This window comes from Camelina sativa, chromosome 13, assembly GCF_000633955.1.
Source record: "Camelina sativa cultivar DH55 chromosome 13, Cs, whole genome shotgun sequence".
Classification (NCBI taxonomy): domain Eukaryota; kingdom Viridiplantae; phylum Streptophyta; class Magnoliopsida; order Brassicales; family Brassicaceae; genus Camelina; species Camelina sativa.
This window is the reverse complement of record NC_025697.1, coordinates 22,439,465-22,456,959: the sequence shown is the minus strand read 5'-3', so window position 1 is coordinate 22,456,959 and position 17,495 is coordinate 22,439,465. Positions and strand designations below refer to the sequence as shown.

Genomic DNA, 17,495 nt, shown 5'->3' with positions numbered 1-17,495 from the left:
AAAATAATCGTTATCAACTACCCAATTTATATAAAATAACTGAACTCTAAGAGTATCTCCATCAAAAAATGTAATGAAAGTATTTAAACAAATTTTATTTTTAATTTTGAAAAAAGTGAAATTAAGAACTTTTTAAGAAAGTTTAATATTTCATAGGTCCATTGAAGGTTGTTAAATTTGAGGTTCTTAAAAATATTTTTCTTTGTAATTGTAAATTATTATGGTATTTTGTTTAAATTTATAAGACATTTATACTTTTAAAAACTTAAAAATATTGCATTCAATAAAAGTTTAAACAAACATGGCATAAAAGAATGAGAAAGAATCTGTGAAGCTGAATAATCCATACTCCACATTCTCACGCTATGCCCTTTTGCGAGAAGAGTTTGGGAACTAGCACCAACTGCAAAACTTCCCTCAAATCTGAATCTCGGTGGCAGCAAAACGTCCAATTTGTAAGAAGAACCTGCAGTTTTAAAAACCAAAGCATGAAAGTATTCAAAATAGAAACTGCAGTTTTCAAAACAAAAACCTGCAAGAACACTAAACAGAACCTGCAGTTTTTAAAACAAAAACCTGCAAGAACACTAAACAGAACCTGCAAGAACACTAAACAGAACCTGCAGTTTTTAAAATCAAAACCTACAGTTTAAAAACCAAAACATGAAAGTATTCAAAATAGAAACTGCAGTTTTCAAAACAAAAACCTGCAAGAACAATAAACAGAACCTGCAGTTTTTAAAATCAAATCCTACAGTTTAAAAACCAAAACCTGAAAGTATTCAAAACAGAAACTGCAGTTTTTAAAACCAAAACCTGCAGGAACAAAAAAACAGAAACTGCAGTCTTCAGTCTTAGTGATCGGATCCAAAAACACAAAGCCAATTCATCATCCATTGTTAAACTGCTAGTGATCGGATCCAAAAACACAAAGCCAATTCATCATCCATTGAACCAAAGACACTTATTTCGCCACTTGAATCGTCGCTGGTTGCACAGGCGGTGGAGATGGTGATGACGACGGACAAAGGCGTTGGACCAATCGTAAGAGAGAATGAGGGAAAGAAAAATAAAATATATATATATATATATATATATATATATTTCTCTCTAGCCAATCAGGTGTCGACACAACCTCGATCTTTAGTGATCCTTAAATCTCTAACACAAGGATCAATCACTAACAAAATTTGTTTTTTTCATTAATATGATTTATTTTTTAACCTAAGCAACTCTTAAGATATTGCTAATAACCTTTTGATGGAGATACTCTTAACCAACCAAACTTTCTAGAATTTTGCATTTTGAATCTGGAACCACTAAATCCGAGGCTTTTTCTTAATGGGCCTGTTATCTTCATCGATATCTATTCGTGACTCGTGATTATGTTTATGCAAATTATGGGATAATTAAACATCATGTTTGTTTTAGTTTTGTGCTGTCTTGTCAGTAAATGCTATCATAAAAACACGAATACAGTTACGATCTCCATATATAGAGTTGGTAATGAGACTCTCAAACATTAGCCTAATCCTACCAACAGCTTCAAAACAACTGATCCCAAACTATACACAAATTTAACATTGCATTAATCCAGAACTGTATGGTTTAAATCTTATAATAGAGTAATCAATCTAGTCCTAGCTACTTAATTAACAAGAAGAATCGACTACAATGCCCGTATCTCTATTAGATAAGAAGATGAAGAATTAGTTTAAATATCTAATAACAAATCACCTTATCTATATATAGCAGTCTAGCAGAATCGGTAGAATTACTAAAAGGTCTAACACTATTAGACGATCTTGCGTATCTCTTCTACATTATCTTTGGTGCTAAGACCTTGGTTTGATAAACATGTTGCATAATCATGTGTGTTATTTTCATATATGTTAAAAACCTGATTTATCTCTCTAATAAAAAGAATATTATCATTTGTTCATCAGTCAACTCTAGTCCACATATAAATTTATAATACATTTCCAATATATAGTTTGTATGCACGTTGTTCTTGGAAAATGATTAGAGGCGAACCATTAGTGTCAATCTATATTAATATTTTTGAAGTACATTTTAAGTTATAGCCTTTAAGTTTTACTTATTTTTATTTTTTTATAACATTAACCCCTAAAACAATTCCATAAATAACATTGCAAAGAAACTCAAATACTAAATTTTCTTAAATTGACCAACATTTGTTACATTTATTACCATAAAATCTCAACAACGTCTATACATTCCGATTTTTCCAAAAACAACTCTACCCTTTAAAGTTTTAACACATTAAATCTCCAAAACTATTTTTATGGATGCTAGAATCTCTCAAATTTAAATGATATACAACAGATTTTCCATAACAAAAGTTTACAATATCCATAATTATATTAACATTAATAAATTTCCTAAACCGAAAATCCAATTATAAAATGTCACATTAAATATGTTGAAAACCCGCTATATAATTTGGTTTATTTTTTATTTTTTGAGGAATTACCAAAAAAATTAAAATTCTATTAATTATCATAAACTATATATATTGACATGGAAAAAATTATAAACTATAAAATATGCTAATTTGGTAAAACAATACATGACTAAACTTGATAAAAAAACTTATTTTGATTATTTTTTTATGCAAAAACTTATTTTGATTTTGGTGAGACGGGTTGGCATTAGTCCCATATAGGGAGTTAAGTGGAATTGTTTTTTTTAAACACTTTTAGATGTGTATCAGGAGATAAATGTATTACTAGACTATAATATACCACACGGGTTAAAACCTTGAAAACACTACAAAAATCCTATACTTTGAATACTTATATCAAATACCTATAAAATTTTATATTTTTAAAATTAATAAAACAATAATAAAATAACAAATAAATACAATATAAATTTAAAATTTTTAAAACTAAAAATATTGTCCCGGGGTGTACCGCATGTTAAATCCTAGTAATTATTGTATAATGTGTGTCTGTTTAATTACGGTTTAACAAAGAGCAAATGTCAAATAATTTCAAAATGTCCCCTACATTTAATTTAGAACTACGTAAAAAACGAGAAAGCATTTTAAAATCCCCCGTAGTTTCCATTTCCATCATCATACCACATCGTAGAGATCTAACCAACATTTAAAGCTTTTTTTTTTACCGCCAAGTTTATTGATGAATTAAAGTTGTGCTTGTGCCCCAGTTTTTTTTGTGCAAACCGTACTTTAATTGATTTAAACCGGGGTCGGTACAAGGTTTACCATTGTCAATCTTGTACAGTTGGATGCAATTTAATGGCTTAAAAGTATCCCGAACCATTCTGATTTACACGAAACTTCATCATCAACAAGACCGACAGACTTTTAAATTAACTTTGATGTCTCAGTGGCTTGAATAAGCACATATTCATTAAAATTGTAAAACCAAAATTTTGTTGGCGAAAAAGTCAGCTAGAGACACATACCAAGTAAATAAATTCCCCATTGAAGATATCAAACTCGATCGGAGGAGAAGGTAATGTTATATGAAACTCAGAAAAGATATATATACCTCTTGTCAATGGCAGATCCAGAATTTTTCTTTGCCCGGGTCAAAACATGAGTAAAATTTATCATTTTTAATATAAATATAAAATATCATAAAAGATCCAAAAATCGTCTTTCTCCAAAATTCTACACATGATCACGCAATAAAACGATTACAAGTTCATAATTACAAATCGTTCATCTCTTAAAAATCATAAATTGTATTGCAATTCTAAGTATAATTAAAACTTTCATAAAACTTTATTATTATAATTATTATAACAAAATTTAGTTTTTCATCTAAAACATAAACTTTCTTGTCTTTGAAGAGTCACAATTACTATGCATGAAAAAGAAAAACTGAAAAAAACACTATAAGCAGCCTTAGAAGTTGGTGGTGCTATCACCGATCTTCGTCGTTTAGAAGCAGTTTTTGAAACAGGTAATGTTTTGGAGCATCATAACCCCTTAACGCAGAAAAAGAGCATCATAATCATAAGCCTCCAAATCATAGCAAAAGGTACCATGCTAAGACCGATATCATAAGGTACAATGACTATGCTGATGTTAAATATGGTGATAATGGCATTGAAAAATTTCTTATGAGAAGTATCAGAAAGTCTCCTACTGCTGCTAGAATTCTCGTTGTTCATAAGTATTGTGACAACCTTAGATATAGAAAAGTTTATTGTCCAAAAGATTCAGCTGAGGAAGATTATGGTCATTATTTATTGTTCACCGGCTATGGTGTCGAATGCCATGGTGTTCCATTTTGGGAGACAAGGGTTATATGCCCGACGTAATAATATTGTTACCGACTTTCTGGTTATGCAACCAATATCAGATGAGGTAATTGTTGTTGTATTCTCTTCTTTCAACTTGTTCTTTCAAAATAAATGTGATTTGTGTTGGATATTTCATTGATCTGAGTTGAAATTGCCATTAATTACTTTGATAGAGTATGAGGATTTGCCATGGTTACCACTAGTGTTGGAAGTTTTTAAATACCTATTTTATTTTTCTCTCTGAATCACAATTTATTGGTTAAGAATAAATACTAAGGTTAAAAAATTAGGCCAATTTTTTCTAATATTTTTTTTTTAAAACTTCTTCTTGTGGGCTAATGGATTTTTGATGTTACAAAATTAAAGGAGTTTAAATTACTAAAATATTATGTTATTAAACTAAATTGGACTGGATACAAATATACAAAACTTATAATCTTAAAGAAATTTATAAAATTTAGAGAGGTGGATACACATATGTCCGCCGTTACCCCTTGTTGATACTATCATCATGTCTTCCCACCTTATACTCAAACTCAATCGATCTTTCACCATCTTTAAAAAAATATTCAATTATAAAAAATTTGTTAACAAAATATTTTAAAATTTTAAATATGTTAAACTAAAATCGGAATTAGCATCCCATACTTAAGTCCATAAGTGTTGGTTTTATGTTTATACTTATCAAAATATAGCGGAATTGGTGCAAACATGTTTCTCTTTGACATGAAAGCTCTAACACAATTGGATGATCTTGCTATATACATTATCTTTGGTGCTAAGATTTTGGTTTGATAAACTAAGTTGCATGATAATGTTTGTAAATCTGATTTATCTCTCTAATAAAAAAAATTGTGATCATTATTCATCAGTCAACCCTACTCCAATAATAGGTTGAGGATATGTAATTTGTAGGCACGTTGTCCTTGGAAAATGATTAGTGGCAAACCATTAAATTAGTGCCAAAAACTATAGCATTAATTTGTGTCCGGTTTAAGTGACAATGACCATATTTCAGATTATTTTCAAAATATTTCTTAAACTATACATTAGACCTACGTAAAATAATTCAACAATTATATTCTTCGTTAACTAAGTTCGTTTTTAACGGTTATCTTTAGGAAAATATTATAGTTAATTAAGTTCATTTTTAATGGTTATCTTTAGGAAAATAGTATTAGACTACATCATTACCCGTGCAATAGCACGAGTTGAATTTTATTTTATACAAAATTGTGTATTTTTTTTTATGTTAAGATAATTTTTGATATTTTTATTAGTTTTTAAACAATCTCATCATATACTCTTAACGTTTTACATTTAACATGTCGTATATTATAAAAATCATAACTCATTTTATCATATAACACATTACATAAAAACCATCTCTGCTATAATAAATATGTTAATAATAAATATTTTAAATATATTTATTAAAAAAATTAGAGTATTTTTAGAAGTTTTCTTTTGATATGTTAAATATTTATCATATTCTGTAAAAATATCAAGTTAAGCTTGAACATTAGAATTTACCAATAAACTGTTTTTCACTAATCGAACTTGAAAGTCAAATTCTCCATCATTTCTAAACACAAATCCACAAATTTTTGCTTATTTGTAAGGAGATGGTGTAGAATAAGTGTAATTTAATTAATAAAGGTCATAAACCCAAATTTTGTTAGAATATGATAATTATGGTTTGTTTATGAAAAATAATTTTAATAACGATATGTTAAATGATTTTTTGGGTTCAACCCATAACCCAATGTATCATAAATGGATTAAGAATAATTATTTTTCTTATTTGGTCATTTGAATAATTACTACAATTGGTTGTAAATTTTATTAGACATTAATACCTTTAATGAAAATAAATGTAGGATAATTTGTAATGATATAGACTATACTTAATCTTGTCTACTTCGCAATTAACATATGGTATGGTATATTTGGTTGTGTACTTCCCAATTACTAGTGATAAAAAAAAGTGGTAGAAAATAAATTCTGGATTAAATTAATTTATTTAAAAACTTTAGGAGCGGATTTCAGAGTTCAATACTTCAATTCAATCCTAAAGTTGGGGGTCTTTTCAATATTCAAAAGTAATATGGGCAAAATCTGCAAAAATCAACGAGAACTATATCCAATTTTTTAAAAAATAATTTTGAAAAGCCCTAAAGCTTTCAAGGGAAGCCATTGATGCCTGGGGAAGAACTAAGAAGAAGAAGAAGACTCTTCAAAATGCTCGCGCGAACTCTCTTCTGAAGTAGAATCATATTTTATTCTTCAGTCTCATTCCCTTTTCGTCGAACTAATTACTCGAAGACGAAGATGGCGAGCAAGCTCAAAGTCGACGAACTCCGTTCAAAACTCGCCGAGCGTGGACTCAGTACTACCGGAGTCAAAGCCGTTCTGGTATGTATCCCTCTATATCTCTGTCTCTCTGAATCGATTTTGCATTTAACTCTTCTTCTCTGGTTTGTTAATTATTCGAATTTGCTTTTGGGTGTTCGTAGGTAGAGAGGCTTGAAGAGGCTATCGCAGAAGACACTAAGAAGGAAGAATCGAAGAGCAAGAGGAAAAGAAACAGAGATTCTTCTTCGGATGAGACTGATGAATCGAACAAATTGACTGCAATTGGCCAATTTCGTGGGATGATTGTGAAGGAGTTACGTGAGGAAGCTATGAAGAGAGGCTTAGATACAACGGGAACCAAAAAGGAACTCCTTGAGAGACTCTGCAATGACGCTAATAACGACTCCAATGCACCAGTCAAATCTGGTGATGAGTTTGTTTAATTATGCTCTGGACTATTGAGAACTTTGGTGAAAATTGAGTCTTTTTTATGTTAATGTGAGTTCGTTTATTGGGATTGTATTGTTTATATGCTAATGTTCTTATTGTCATTGTGTTTGTATCGTGTTTTTAGGGGCAGATGAAGATGAAGCTGAAGATGACAAAAATGGGTTTGAAGAAGAAAAGAAAGAAGAGAAAATCGTAACTGCGACGAAGAAGGGTGCAGCTGTGTTGGATCAATGGATTCCTGATCAGATAAAGAACCAGTACCATGTTCTACAAAGGGTAAGGATTGTGAATTTAATCTTGAGTTTTGTTTCTTATTTTGTTCATGAATGTGGGTTAGAAACTGGGGTGTTTGTTGAATGTTGTAGGGTGATGATGTTTATGATGCTATCTTAAATCAGACAAATGTCAGGGATAACAATAACAAGTTCTTTGTCCTACAAGTCTTAGGTCAGTCTTCCAAAGACCTTAAAAAATTAACTTTCCTTTTTGCTTCTGTTTTTGCTAATTTCCAAGATTAATAAGACAATAGTTGTCTTGTATGAGTATCAGAATATCTATTGAAGCAGTTACAGCATTTGATGACTCTTTGTCATTCTTCATGGTTCTCTCTTCTTCATTGTCCATTTGTGCAGAGTCGGATACAAAAAAGACATACATGGTTTACTTCAGATGGGGAAGAGTTGGTGTGAAAGGACAAAGTAAGTTAGATGGGCCTTATGACTCATGGGATCGTGCTATTGAAATATTTACCAATAAGTTCTGTGACAAGACAAAGAATTATTGGTCTGATAGAAAGGAATTTATTCCTCATCCCAAGTCCTATACATGGCTCGAAATGGATTATGGACAAGAGGAAAATGATTCACCGGTGAGTGTTTTGGAATCCTTTCTTAAAATTTGTTGTGTGGTTGTGGTATGATCCAAAGGATCAGCTGCAATGAGGTTTTGAGTGCATATCGACTTTTTTGTTTTTCAAATCGAACTAACTGTTTTTTCCTTGTTTAATTGCAATTGTAATTTTTCTCATTGTTCAAATGTGCGCTTACTCTTACTTCACAATTCTTTTAACTCAGGTCAATGATATTCCCAGTTCATCTTCCGAAGTTAAACCTGAAAATTCAAAACTAGATACTCGGGTTGCCAAGTTCATTTCTCTTATATGTAATGTCAGCATGATGGCACAGCACATGATGGAAATAGGTTCGTGAGTCTTACTTTTATCACTTCATTCAAATGAGAGTATACATTGGAAACATTAACAGTGGTTGAGATGCCTATGCTTTTATTTTTGATACACTATTTCTTAGTTCTGGTCTCCCTTTATTTGAGTTTGTACTTCCTACCTTTTTTCGTGTGTTTCTTTTGTCATAATCCTCTTACATATTTTCAAAATTTTTAATTGAAGGATATAACGCTAACAAATTGCCACTTGGCAAGATAAGCAAGTCCACAATTTCAAAGGTAATAAATAGTATCTATTTGATCTCAATTGTGTAGATTATAGTTTGTTGTGATATCACATTATAGCTTCTCTTTGATCTATCTAGGGTTATGAAGTGTTGAAGAGAATATCGGAGGTGATTGACCGGTTTGATAGAAAGAGGCTTGAGGAACTGAGTGGGTAGGCCTTTTGTTAATCGCTATACTATGTGTCGCTTTTAGTTGATTACATAACTGTTTCGCACAAAAGATTTTAGTTTTGAGTTAGTCTAACTTTGTGTCATTGTTGATGCAGAGAGTTCTATACTGTGATACCACATGATTTTGGTTTTAAGAAAATGAGTAAGTACATATACAGTTTACATCTGTGCTAAAGTTTAAGATTATATTTTATAACTAAACATTCACTAACGTCTAAATTCTGAGTTGTAACAGGTCAGTTTGTTATCGACACTCCTCAAAAGTTGAAACAGAAAATAGAAATGGTAATTCTTTCTACTGTCCTACATGGCTACATGACTAGTTTTGGTCTTCAGGAAATTAATGGTTGGGTGCTATATGTTTTGTGTTGTATTTAATATATCACTCCATAATGTAAGGTTGAAGCATTAGGTGAAATTGAACTCGCGACAAAGTTGTTGTCGGTCGACCGGGGATTGCAGGTAAGTCAGTCAGTCTTTGTGTTTTGAAGGCACACAATCACTCTTTCATATAGTTTTTTAATGATATAACATTATTCTTTTGCAATGGCTGTAGGATGATCCTTTATATTATCACTACCAGCAACTTAATTGTGGTTTGACGCCAGTAGGAGCCGATTCAGAGGAGTTCTCTATGGTAATTTTTTGTTTTGTGAACTTTAAATGAGCATCTTTGATACTCGAGTATTACAACATGTCTGTGTTTAAAACCTTTTGCTGTCTACTCCTTAAAAACCAAAATCAGGTTGCCAGTTACATGGAGAACACTCATGCAAAAACGCATTCGGGATACACAGTTGAGATTGCTCAACTATTTAGAGCTTCAAGAGGTGTTGAAGCTGACAGATTCCAACAGGTATGCTATGGTATTTCAAGCTTGTCATCAGTACTGTACATATTATTCTGATTTTTCATTTTGGCACTCTGAGACTTACATTTTTCTTGGTAGTTTTCAAGTTCGAAGAACAGGATGCTACTCTGGCATGGGTCACGTCTCACTAACTGGGCCGGTATTTTATCTCAAGGTAACAAGTTTCTCCGTTTTTTTCTTTTGTGTCTCTTACTCTCCCCTTTTTTATCCTTCGTTGTTGAGGGATTTTCAAATTTAATTGCATACTAAATATAACTTCTATGAGGCACCAAACAGGTCTCCGGATAGCTCCTCCTGAAGCGCCTGTAACTGGTTACATGTTTGGAAAAGGAGTTTACTTTGCTGATATGTTCTCGAAGAGCGCGAACTATTGCTATGCTAACCACGGTTCTAATGACGGCGTTCTGCTCCTTTGTGAGGTATGCTCTCTTCTTCTCTTATTGCTCATTTCACATGGAAATCAACAAAACTCCTATTTATCAACAGAACCTTGTTATCGCATCCAACATAGATCCTTTTCTGTTCCTAATGATATAAACTTCTGTAGGTTGCTTTGGGAGACATGAATGAACTCCTATATTCAGATTATAACGCGGATAATTTACCCCCGGGGAAGCTAAGGTACGCGGATAATCTCTTTCATATATATCATCGCACAAGTTCCTTATTACAAACCGCAATGAATTATGGTTTACGCTGACTGATGATGGTTGTAGCACAAAAGGTGTGGGGAAAACAGCACCAAACCCATCGGAGGCTCAAACACTAGAAGACGGTGTTGTTGTTCCACTAGGCAAACCAGTGGAAAGTTCATCCTCCAAGGTTTTTTATTTCGCTTCAACACATTCACACAATCTTAGTAAACAAACTCTCCCAGTCAACTTTAGTAAATTGATTTTAATTAAATTTTGCAGGGGATGTTGTTGTACAACGAATATATAGTCTACAATGTGGAACAAATTAAGATGCGTTATGTGATTCAAGTCAAATTCAACTACAAGCACTAAAACTTATGTATAAAAAGCTTTTGAGCATCATCATCTAATGATCAAAATCCCAACAATTTTATCTTTTAACAAATTATTCGAGTAGCTTTTGTATTTTGGCTTGGGATTTTGTCACCCAATGATTTGAAATTCTTATTGCACTGCTTTTCAAACTCTCCTAATCAAAATTTGCACCTAAGTTCCAAGGTTTTTGAAGAGAGAAAAACGGGTTTAACCGTACATTGGTCCGCAAAACCGTAAATCATATCTAATTTTATCCGGTTTAGTTGGTACAAAATTAAGACCCTCTTTAAACTCGATGTTATTAGTATTTAAAGGGCAAAGAGAAGCCCTACGAAAAAATCTCAAACCGGAGCTTGTCCAAAAAAAAAAAACAGAAACAGAGGCAGCCATGGGAGAGAAGAGGAGATCTACTTCGAAAGACCTAGCTAAGAACAAAAAGAGGAAAGGTCCTCATTTGCCTAACTCTATACTGAAGACTATCGCCAATGAGAAACGTCCTTTGAACTCTGACGAAGAAGACGATGAGATTGATTCCGATGATGCAAACGTCGATTTGTATGAGTACGAAGAAGGTGTGCCTGAGGAAGAGTCTCGGAAAAACAATCGCTACGACCCTGTCGATAACTACGACTACGAGCTTCCCGAGGATTTCGAGGTTTCTTTCTTTCTCTGACTGTATGAAATTGCAAGTTTTAAACTTTAGTGATAAGACGATAAGAGATTAATTTAGGGTTTCGGAGTTTGGTTTTTTTGGTTAATTAGGGTTTTTGCTATAGGTAATTTGCAATAACGTAACGCGATAACCGTTGGTGGATTGAAATTGAGAGTTAAAAATGTTTCAATTGATTGATTTTGGTAATGGGAGTACTACTTAAGACCTTGGTAATATGTATTTCATACTGATAAATTGTGTATATCTCGATATAGGATGAAAATGTGGAGTCAGATGATGATGAAGAAGGTGGGAACAGTGACAATGAGGATGGTGAAGGTGATGTTGTTAGACACACACGGATGTTACAAGCTGTCACTGGAATGCCAAGTGCAGCCTTTGATGGTAAAGACTGAGACTTTCTTCACATAGTTTCGCTTTTATCTTCTGTTCATTGTATTTGTACGCTGTGTATGTAATAATAACCTATGCTTCTTTTCTTTTTTTAATCAGGAGAGAGTAAGAGAAAACCTGTACTCTTCACTGAAGCGTATCCAGAGTCTGAGTTCAATCCTACCCGTGATGTTCTGGAGGGTAAAGGTCTCCTCACAATTGACGACTTTATGGCGCCTATTGAAGGAAAACCTGGGTTTAACGACCTACAGAAGAGGATCTCCCGGATGCAGAAAGATACTCAAGCTGTTGTTCATGCTCCTCTGCCAAAGCCAGAACGAGAAAGACTGGAACGCAAAGCTGTGAAAGGACTAGTTGACAAGGAGTTTAATAAGTGGGTGCATATGGTGAAGAGGAATAGGGAGGCACCAACTGTTTATTTCAACCAAAATGTCAGTTTGGGGTACTCTACAGTTGGTGCAATTGCATCAGAATTTCAACCCAGGACTAACTTTGAGAAGAAAATGGCTTCTGTGCTCAATGATAACGAGCTTGGGGAGGCTCACGATGAAGATGGCGCTAAGCTTCTTGAATTGAACGAGGCAAGTTCTGTGATCTAGTTATTTCCTGTACACAGCTTATTTGACTTATAAAATAATCTGGCATGTCGCGTCATTGAAGATCGTTTATCTGATGTAACTGTTTGGATTACACTTTTGATCTGGCAGGTGTCAGTGGAAGACCACATCAAGTACCGTGACCACATTGCCAAGATGCGGAGCCTACTCTTCCGCCATGAGCTCAAAAGTAAACGTATCAAGAAGATTAAGTCTAAAACTTATCATCGCCTGAAAGGCAAAGACCTGAAGAAATCGGCAATGGGAGCACTAATGGACCCTGAAATGGCTAAAGAAGAGGCTATGAAGCAGGAGGCTAGACGAGTAGAGGTGACTCTAAAATTTCTTCTACGTGCACTAAATTTCTCATCAAGACACTGTCAAGTAGTAAGTAGTCTTGTTTGTGCTTATGCAGGAGCGGATGACGTTGAAGCACAAAAACACAGGAAAATGGGCCAAACGCATGATAAGCCGTGGACTGAATGTGAAATACGATGGAACTCGGGCAGCTATATCTGAACAACTTCAGATTAATGCTACTTTGTCCAGAAAGATGAACTCCACGAACGACGGAAGTAGCAGTGATGAGAGCGACGATGAGGAAGAGTTGAATGATGGTTCAGACCAGGATACTCCTTCTAAATTGATAGCAAAGGCCAGGGAGAAGACACTGAAAACTGTAGAAGATGATGAAGTGCCCAATTCTGGTCTTCTTTCATTACCTTTCATGGTAATTCTTGATTTGCTTTCCCAAAACATTTTTGATTATTTTACTCTGGTTTTTCGTCATTCGTTAGACTCAGTCTAGTGTTTTTGGGCTTTTATTAGGCTCGCGCTATGAAAAAGAAAAACGAGGAAGCTATTGAAGAAGCTAAACGTGCACTTGAGGAGTATGAAGAGTGGGAGAATTCTGGTGAAGAAGAAAATCCTAAAAAGACTGCTGATGTTAGTGGTAGAAGAGTATTTGGTGCCACCGCTAAGGTCGAAGCTCCAAAGAGTCTAGAAAGGACTACAATTTTTATGACAACAGTGATAGTGACAATGATATGGAAGGCATAGAAAATAATGACCTAGGGGCTGTTAGAGAGACTGCTTCACTTGCTAGAAACACTGGAGCCATAACAGAGACTGAGGTACCATTGGTTTTCTTTCTTGGTTTGTCACAATGGTTCTCTCTTTCTCCCTTTCAAATTCCTGATAACAATTGTTTTGTTTGACTTTTTTTCGTAGAAGTTTGATGATGATGTTGAAAATCCAGCTTCTAAGACAACATTTGATGTTGCTTTATTTGCATCAGGCTCTTGGAAGAAGGTTTGCTTTGACAATTTTCAAATCAGACTTCGTTTCCGTTTATGTTATCTTGATTAACTTCTTTTTCTATGTTGTATAGTTGAAAGGCTGCCAAAATGCAGAAACCAAAAAAAAACCAAAGAAGCATGTACCATATTCAAAGGGCCAAGATAAAAAGGTTTCATTCTTAAAACTAAACCACACTTTCTGTTTTTATCCTTATCTTCTCTTCACTTGGTGTTTATTTTTTTTCCATTCTTTAAAATTATTAAAGGAATCCAGAGATGAAGAAAGTGAAGATTCCGAGAGTGAAGCAGAGGAAATGGTTGATGGGATTTTGACATCAGCTTCAAAGGAAACCTATGAAATTCCTTCTCAAGCAGAGCTTATACAACGTGCTTTTGCTGGTGATGACGTAGTAGATGAATTCGAGAAGGAGAAGCAAGAGGTTCTAAATCAGGAAGTTCCTGAACCGGAGAAACCGGTTCTAGTTCCTGGTTGGGGACAATGGACCAATATCCAAAAGAAGAGAGGTTTACCTTCATGGATGGTTAGGGAACATGAAGATGCAAAGAAAAAGAGAACGCTAGATCTCAAAACAAGGAAAGACGCTCGTCTCAGACATGTTATCATATCAGAAAAAGTAGATAAAAAGGTCAGTGTCTCGCTTGATATCCCAATTCTTCTGTTCGTAGTAATCCCTTCTTCATGTGCTAACATTATCTGTTTTTTGACAGGCTGAGAAACTTCATACAACGACTCTACCTTTCCCATATACATCTAAGGAGGTTTTCGAACACAGCATGCGCATGCCTATAGGACCCGAGTTTAATCCTGCAACTATTGTTGGATCTCTAAACCGACCTGAGGTTCCTTTTCATTTCTTTGTTAAACTTACTATTTCTTTGTTTAACTCAATATGCTCCATTTATTTTGACCTTGTGGGGATAACTGTATGTAGGTTGTGAAGAGAGCTGGTGTGATAATTAAACCGCTCAAATTCGAGGAAGCGAATCCAAACGAGAAGGTAGATGATGAACACCCTCGAAGCAATCAGAAACAAAACCCCAAGAAGGGTGGTAAAACCCGTAAAGGTCAAAGCAAAGGCAAGTCCAAGCAAAAGACGAAAGCTTAGCTCCAATATTTTAGTATTCTCAAACTTGTTTACACACAAATTTTGATCCAAAAAGTTTTGCTTTGTAATTTGTCTTATTTATAGAAGAGACATTTTGTTTGCTTCATCAAAGCTCGTCAAATCCTTGTTCATCTCCGTCTTCTTCCACTCTTTGAAATTCTTGTCTCCATGTCTCCATCTGCAAGACTTTTACAATTAACTGAGATGATTAAGTAATAAGGGAGAGACCTCACGGATATTACCTGATCATCTGAAAACTTCAGCTGTTGGGCGATAAATAGGACCGAGTCATGATTTACTGGTGACTGTAAAACAATGCCTAAACTCGCAGCAATCTCTTCATACTTAACAATTTTCACTCGAAAACCGTTGCTCATGAACAGTTTCTCCATCCACTTTGTCAAATCCGGCTGCACTCAACACCGCATAAGGAATCAAAACAAAAGATTGATACTCTAAGGTAGAAGTCCAAAGATGGTTAAGAGATGAAAGTGACCTGGAGTGTGATATTTGTAGGAAATTCTCCTATTAGGTAGCATTCATTCATGGCCAAGCTACTAATGGCTGATAGAATAGCTTCAAAACCTGATTGTGACTCAAGAGGTAAACCCTGTTATGAATAGAATCAATCATGTCAACATATATAACATTCATGTCAATTGCAAGGAAGAAAGGTGATTTGACGAATACACAGATCACCTGCATTGCCCATATACTCGGCCGACTCCCACTAAACCCTGTTGAGCGTAAGTGTTGCTCTATGTTCCCTGACTCCACGGGAATATGAAAGAATAAGCAACTTTTAGGGATCCTAGCTCCCACACCTGAATCAATAAGAGGAAACAACATGGAATATGTTATGAACAATCCCAAAGAAAACTAGAGAGCATCTATGTCCCACGAAATTAAGTATGATTAAAAGCTAACAACACATGTATTCTTGTAGTAACCAACCAAATATCTCTGAAAAACAAAATGGACGCTTTAAAGCAAAGGAAAGGCACAAACCTTGAAGCTTGTCAGATGCAATTTTAAAAACCTTTTCTGGTGATACATCAAAGATCATAGTCGAAGTTGGCCAGTTAAGCCTATAAGGTCGAGTATCCATGCCATCTGTGAACAAGACAACCTGCAAAGATGTGATAATAATGCTAAAGAGAACTTGAAATTCAAACTCATGCTTGAGGATGAGAAAAGAAGTAAGTAAAAGTAACCTGCTTTAGCCCATCAATGCGTTTAGCTATTTCTAACAACTTGTCATCGATGAACTTCGTTGCAAGAGAGTAATGTTGTTGTTCATGGATGTCCAATTCCTTCTTTGTATAAGGAGGTAAGAAGCAAGCGGCATAAGGGTCGATGAAGAGAGGCTCTGCGTGTAGAAATTATAGAGCTTTTAGTCAAATTTCTTAAAAGAAACTAATTTGATCAAAGCTATGTGTTCGACGAAATGCCTAAGAGAAGGTCAAGACACCAAACTTGGCTCTTTGTGGGAGAATCCTATAGAAATTGAAAAATTGAACTCTGTTAGTATGAAAAGAGAGAGATGGCTCGCCTGTTCGATTTGTTTCTCGCAAACGAAGAGAAGCTGAATCTAGAGCTGATTGAATCAAAGGGTCGTTCTCTTCTCTGCGCTCTGCTCTCACCGAACGAACGGCGGACGTCGGAATCCGACAGCGACGGAGTGCGGTGGCCGGAAAGTGTAGAGGAGATGGAACACATAGATTCTGCATCCGTCCGTAATAATGTCGCTGACTTTGGGATGAAGAAGAAAGAAGCTAAACACCTCTGATTGACCCAGATGGTTCAAATAGATTATTTTGTCAACAAACCATTTCATAAAACTAGTGGTTAAAATCAAACAGTCATTTTAACCACCTTTATTTACTTGGAATGCAACATAGTTAATGTAAGGACTAACGACCAAAACTATACAGTTTTGTCTCAAGGCTCAAACTGTGCAAAACCCAACAACACAAAGCCTTTTCATCATGTGTTCAAAGTTGTGCAACGGCTACCTGCAAACGACAAAAAGAAGATAATTGCAAAGAAAGACAAGTCCTCAAGTTGTACGGCAATGACACTGAAAAATAGGTTTGAAGCGCTTGGATTAAACGATGAAGATTGTGCCAATGACAACACGATTAAAAGCTGGTATTACCAAACCGAACTCTCGTTATGCTCTACTTACACACAAGGTCTCATATCCAAAGCCTGAAACGGTAACTGTTGCTCTAAAAGATCCTTGCTAGACAACAACAATGAATGAGGAAATGAGTAATTGCAAAGAAGCAAATACATTCTCATTAGTTCCTCACACACTGGATATACATGTTTTGGGCTCAAAATGGGTCTTTCGAGTCAAACTCAATACAGATGGCTCTTTAGACAAGTTCAAGGCCAGACTTGTTGCCCAAGGATTCAAACAGGAAGAAGGCATTGATTATCTTGAAACTTATAGCCCAGTAGTCAGAACAGCAACGTGAGAGCTGTTCTTCATTTTGCAGCAGTTATGAGCTGATAAATTAAACAAATGGATGTTAAAAACGCATTTCTCCATGAAGATCTCAATGAAGTTGTGTACATGAACCAACCTGTTGGGTTTATCGATAAGGAGCAACCCAATGATGTTTGTCTCCTCTATAAATCTCTCTATGGCCTCAAACAAACTCCAAGGGCTTGGTCTGATAAATTTAGCAATTTTCTGCTAAACTTTGGCTTTACTTGCAGTCTGAGAGATCCATCTCTGTTTGTTTGCTTTAAAGGAAACAACATCATTATGTTGC

At 34.6% G+C, this 17,495-nt stretch overlaps 2 protein-coding genes, 1 long non-coding RNA gene and 1 pseudogene across 4 annotated transcripts; 2 read left to right on the top strand and 2 right to left on the bottom strand.

The window, feature by feature from the left end:
* Positions 256–1,211, bottom strand: LOC104737540. The gene is made up of 2 exons (XR_002034838.1): positions 730–1,211; positions 256–554 (listed from the first exon to the last, which is right to left on the bottom strand). It is a non-coding gene; the product is annotated as an uncharacterized LOC104737540 (long non-coding RNA).
* Positions 6,460–10,779, top strand: LOC104737539 (poly [ADP-ribose] polymerase 2). 2 transcript variants are annotated; one of them, XM_010457740.2, is made up of 18 exons: positions 6,460–6,714; positions 6,816–7,080; positions 7,235–7,380; positions 7,470–7,551; positions 7,737–7,972; positions 8,178–8,304; positions 8,510–8,565; positions 8,652–8,725; positions 8,840–8,886; positions 8,980–9,029; positions 9,144–9,206; positions 9,301–9,381; positions 9,490–9,600; positions 9,694–9,769; positions 9,892–10,034; positions 10,163–10,236; positions 10,332–10,437; positions 10,530–10,779. In XM_010457740.2, the coding sequence occupies exons 1-18, from the start codon at positions 6,631–6,633 to the stop codon at positions 10,620–10,622; spliced, it is 1,914 nt and encodes a 637-aa protein (XP_010456042.1). In that variant the 5' UTR covers positions 6,460–6,630; the 3' UTR covers positions 10,623–10,779. The 2 variants fall into 2 exon arrangements, with proteins under 2 accessions (XP_010456042.1, XP_010456041.1); XM_010457739.2 differs by having other exon boundaries at positions 7,229–7,380.
* LOC104737536 lies at positions 10,957–14,818 on the top strand (annotated as a pseudogene).
* LOC104737538 (putative S-adenosyl-L-methionine-dependent methyltransferase MAV_4873) lies at positions 14,689–16,499 on the bottom strand. The gene is made up of 7 exons (XM_010457738.2): positions 16,265–16,499; positions 15,927–16,081; positions 15,721–15,841; positions 15,412–15,536; positions 15,209–15,322; positions 14,955–15,122; positions 14,689–14,890 (listed from the first exon to the last, which is right to left on the bottom strand). Exons 1-7 carry the CDS (start codon positions 16,440–16,442, stop codon positions 14,819–14,821), a joined length of 933 nt encoding a protein of 310 aa, XP_010456040.1. The 5' UTR covers positions 16,443–16,499; the 3' UTR covers positions 14,689–14,818.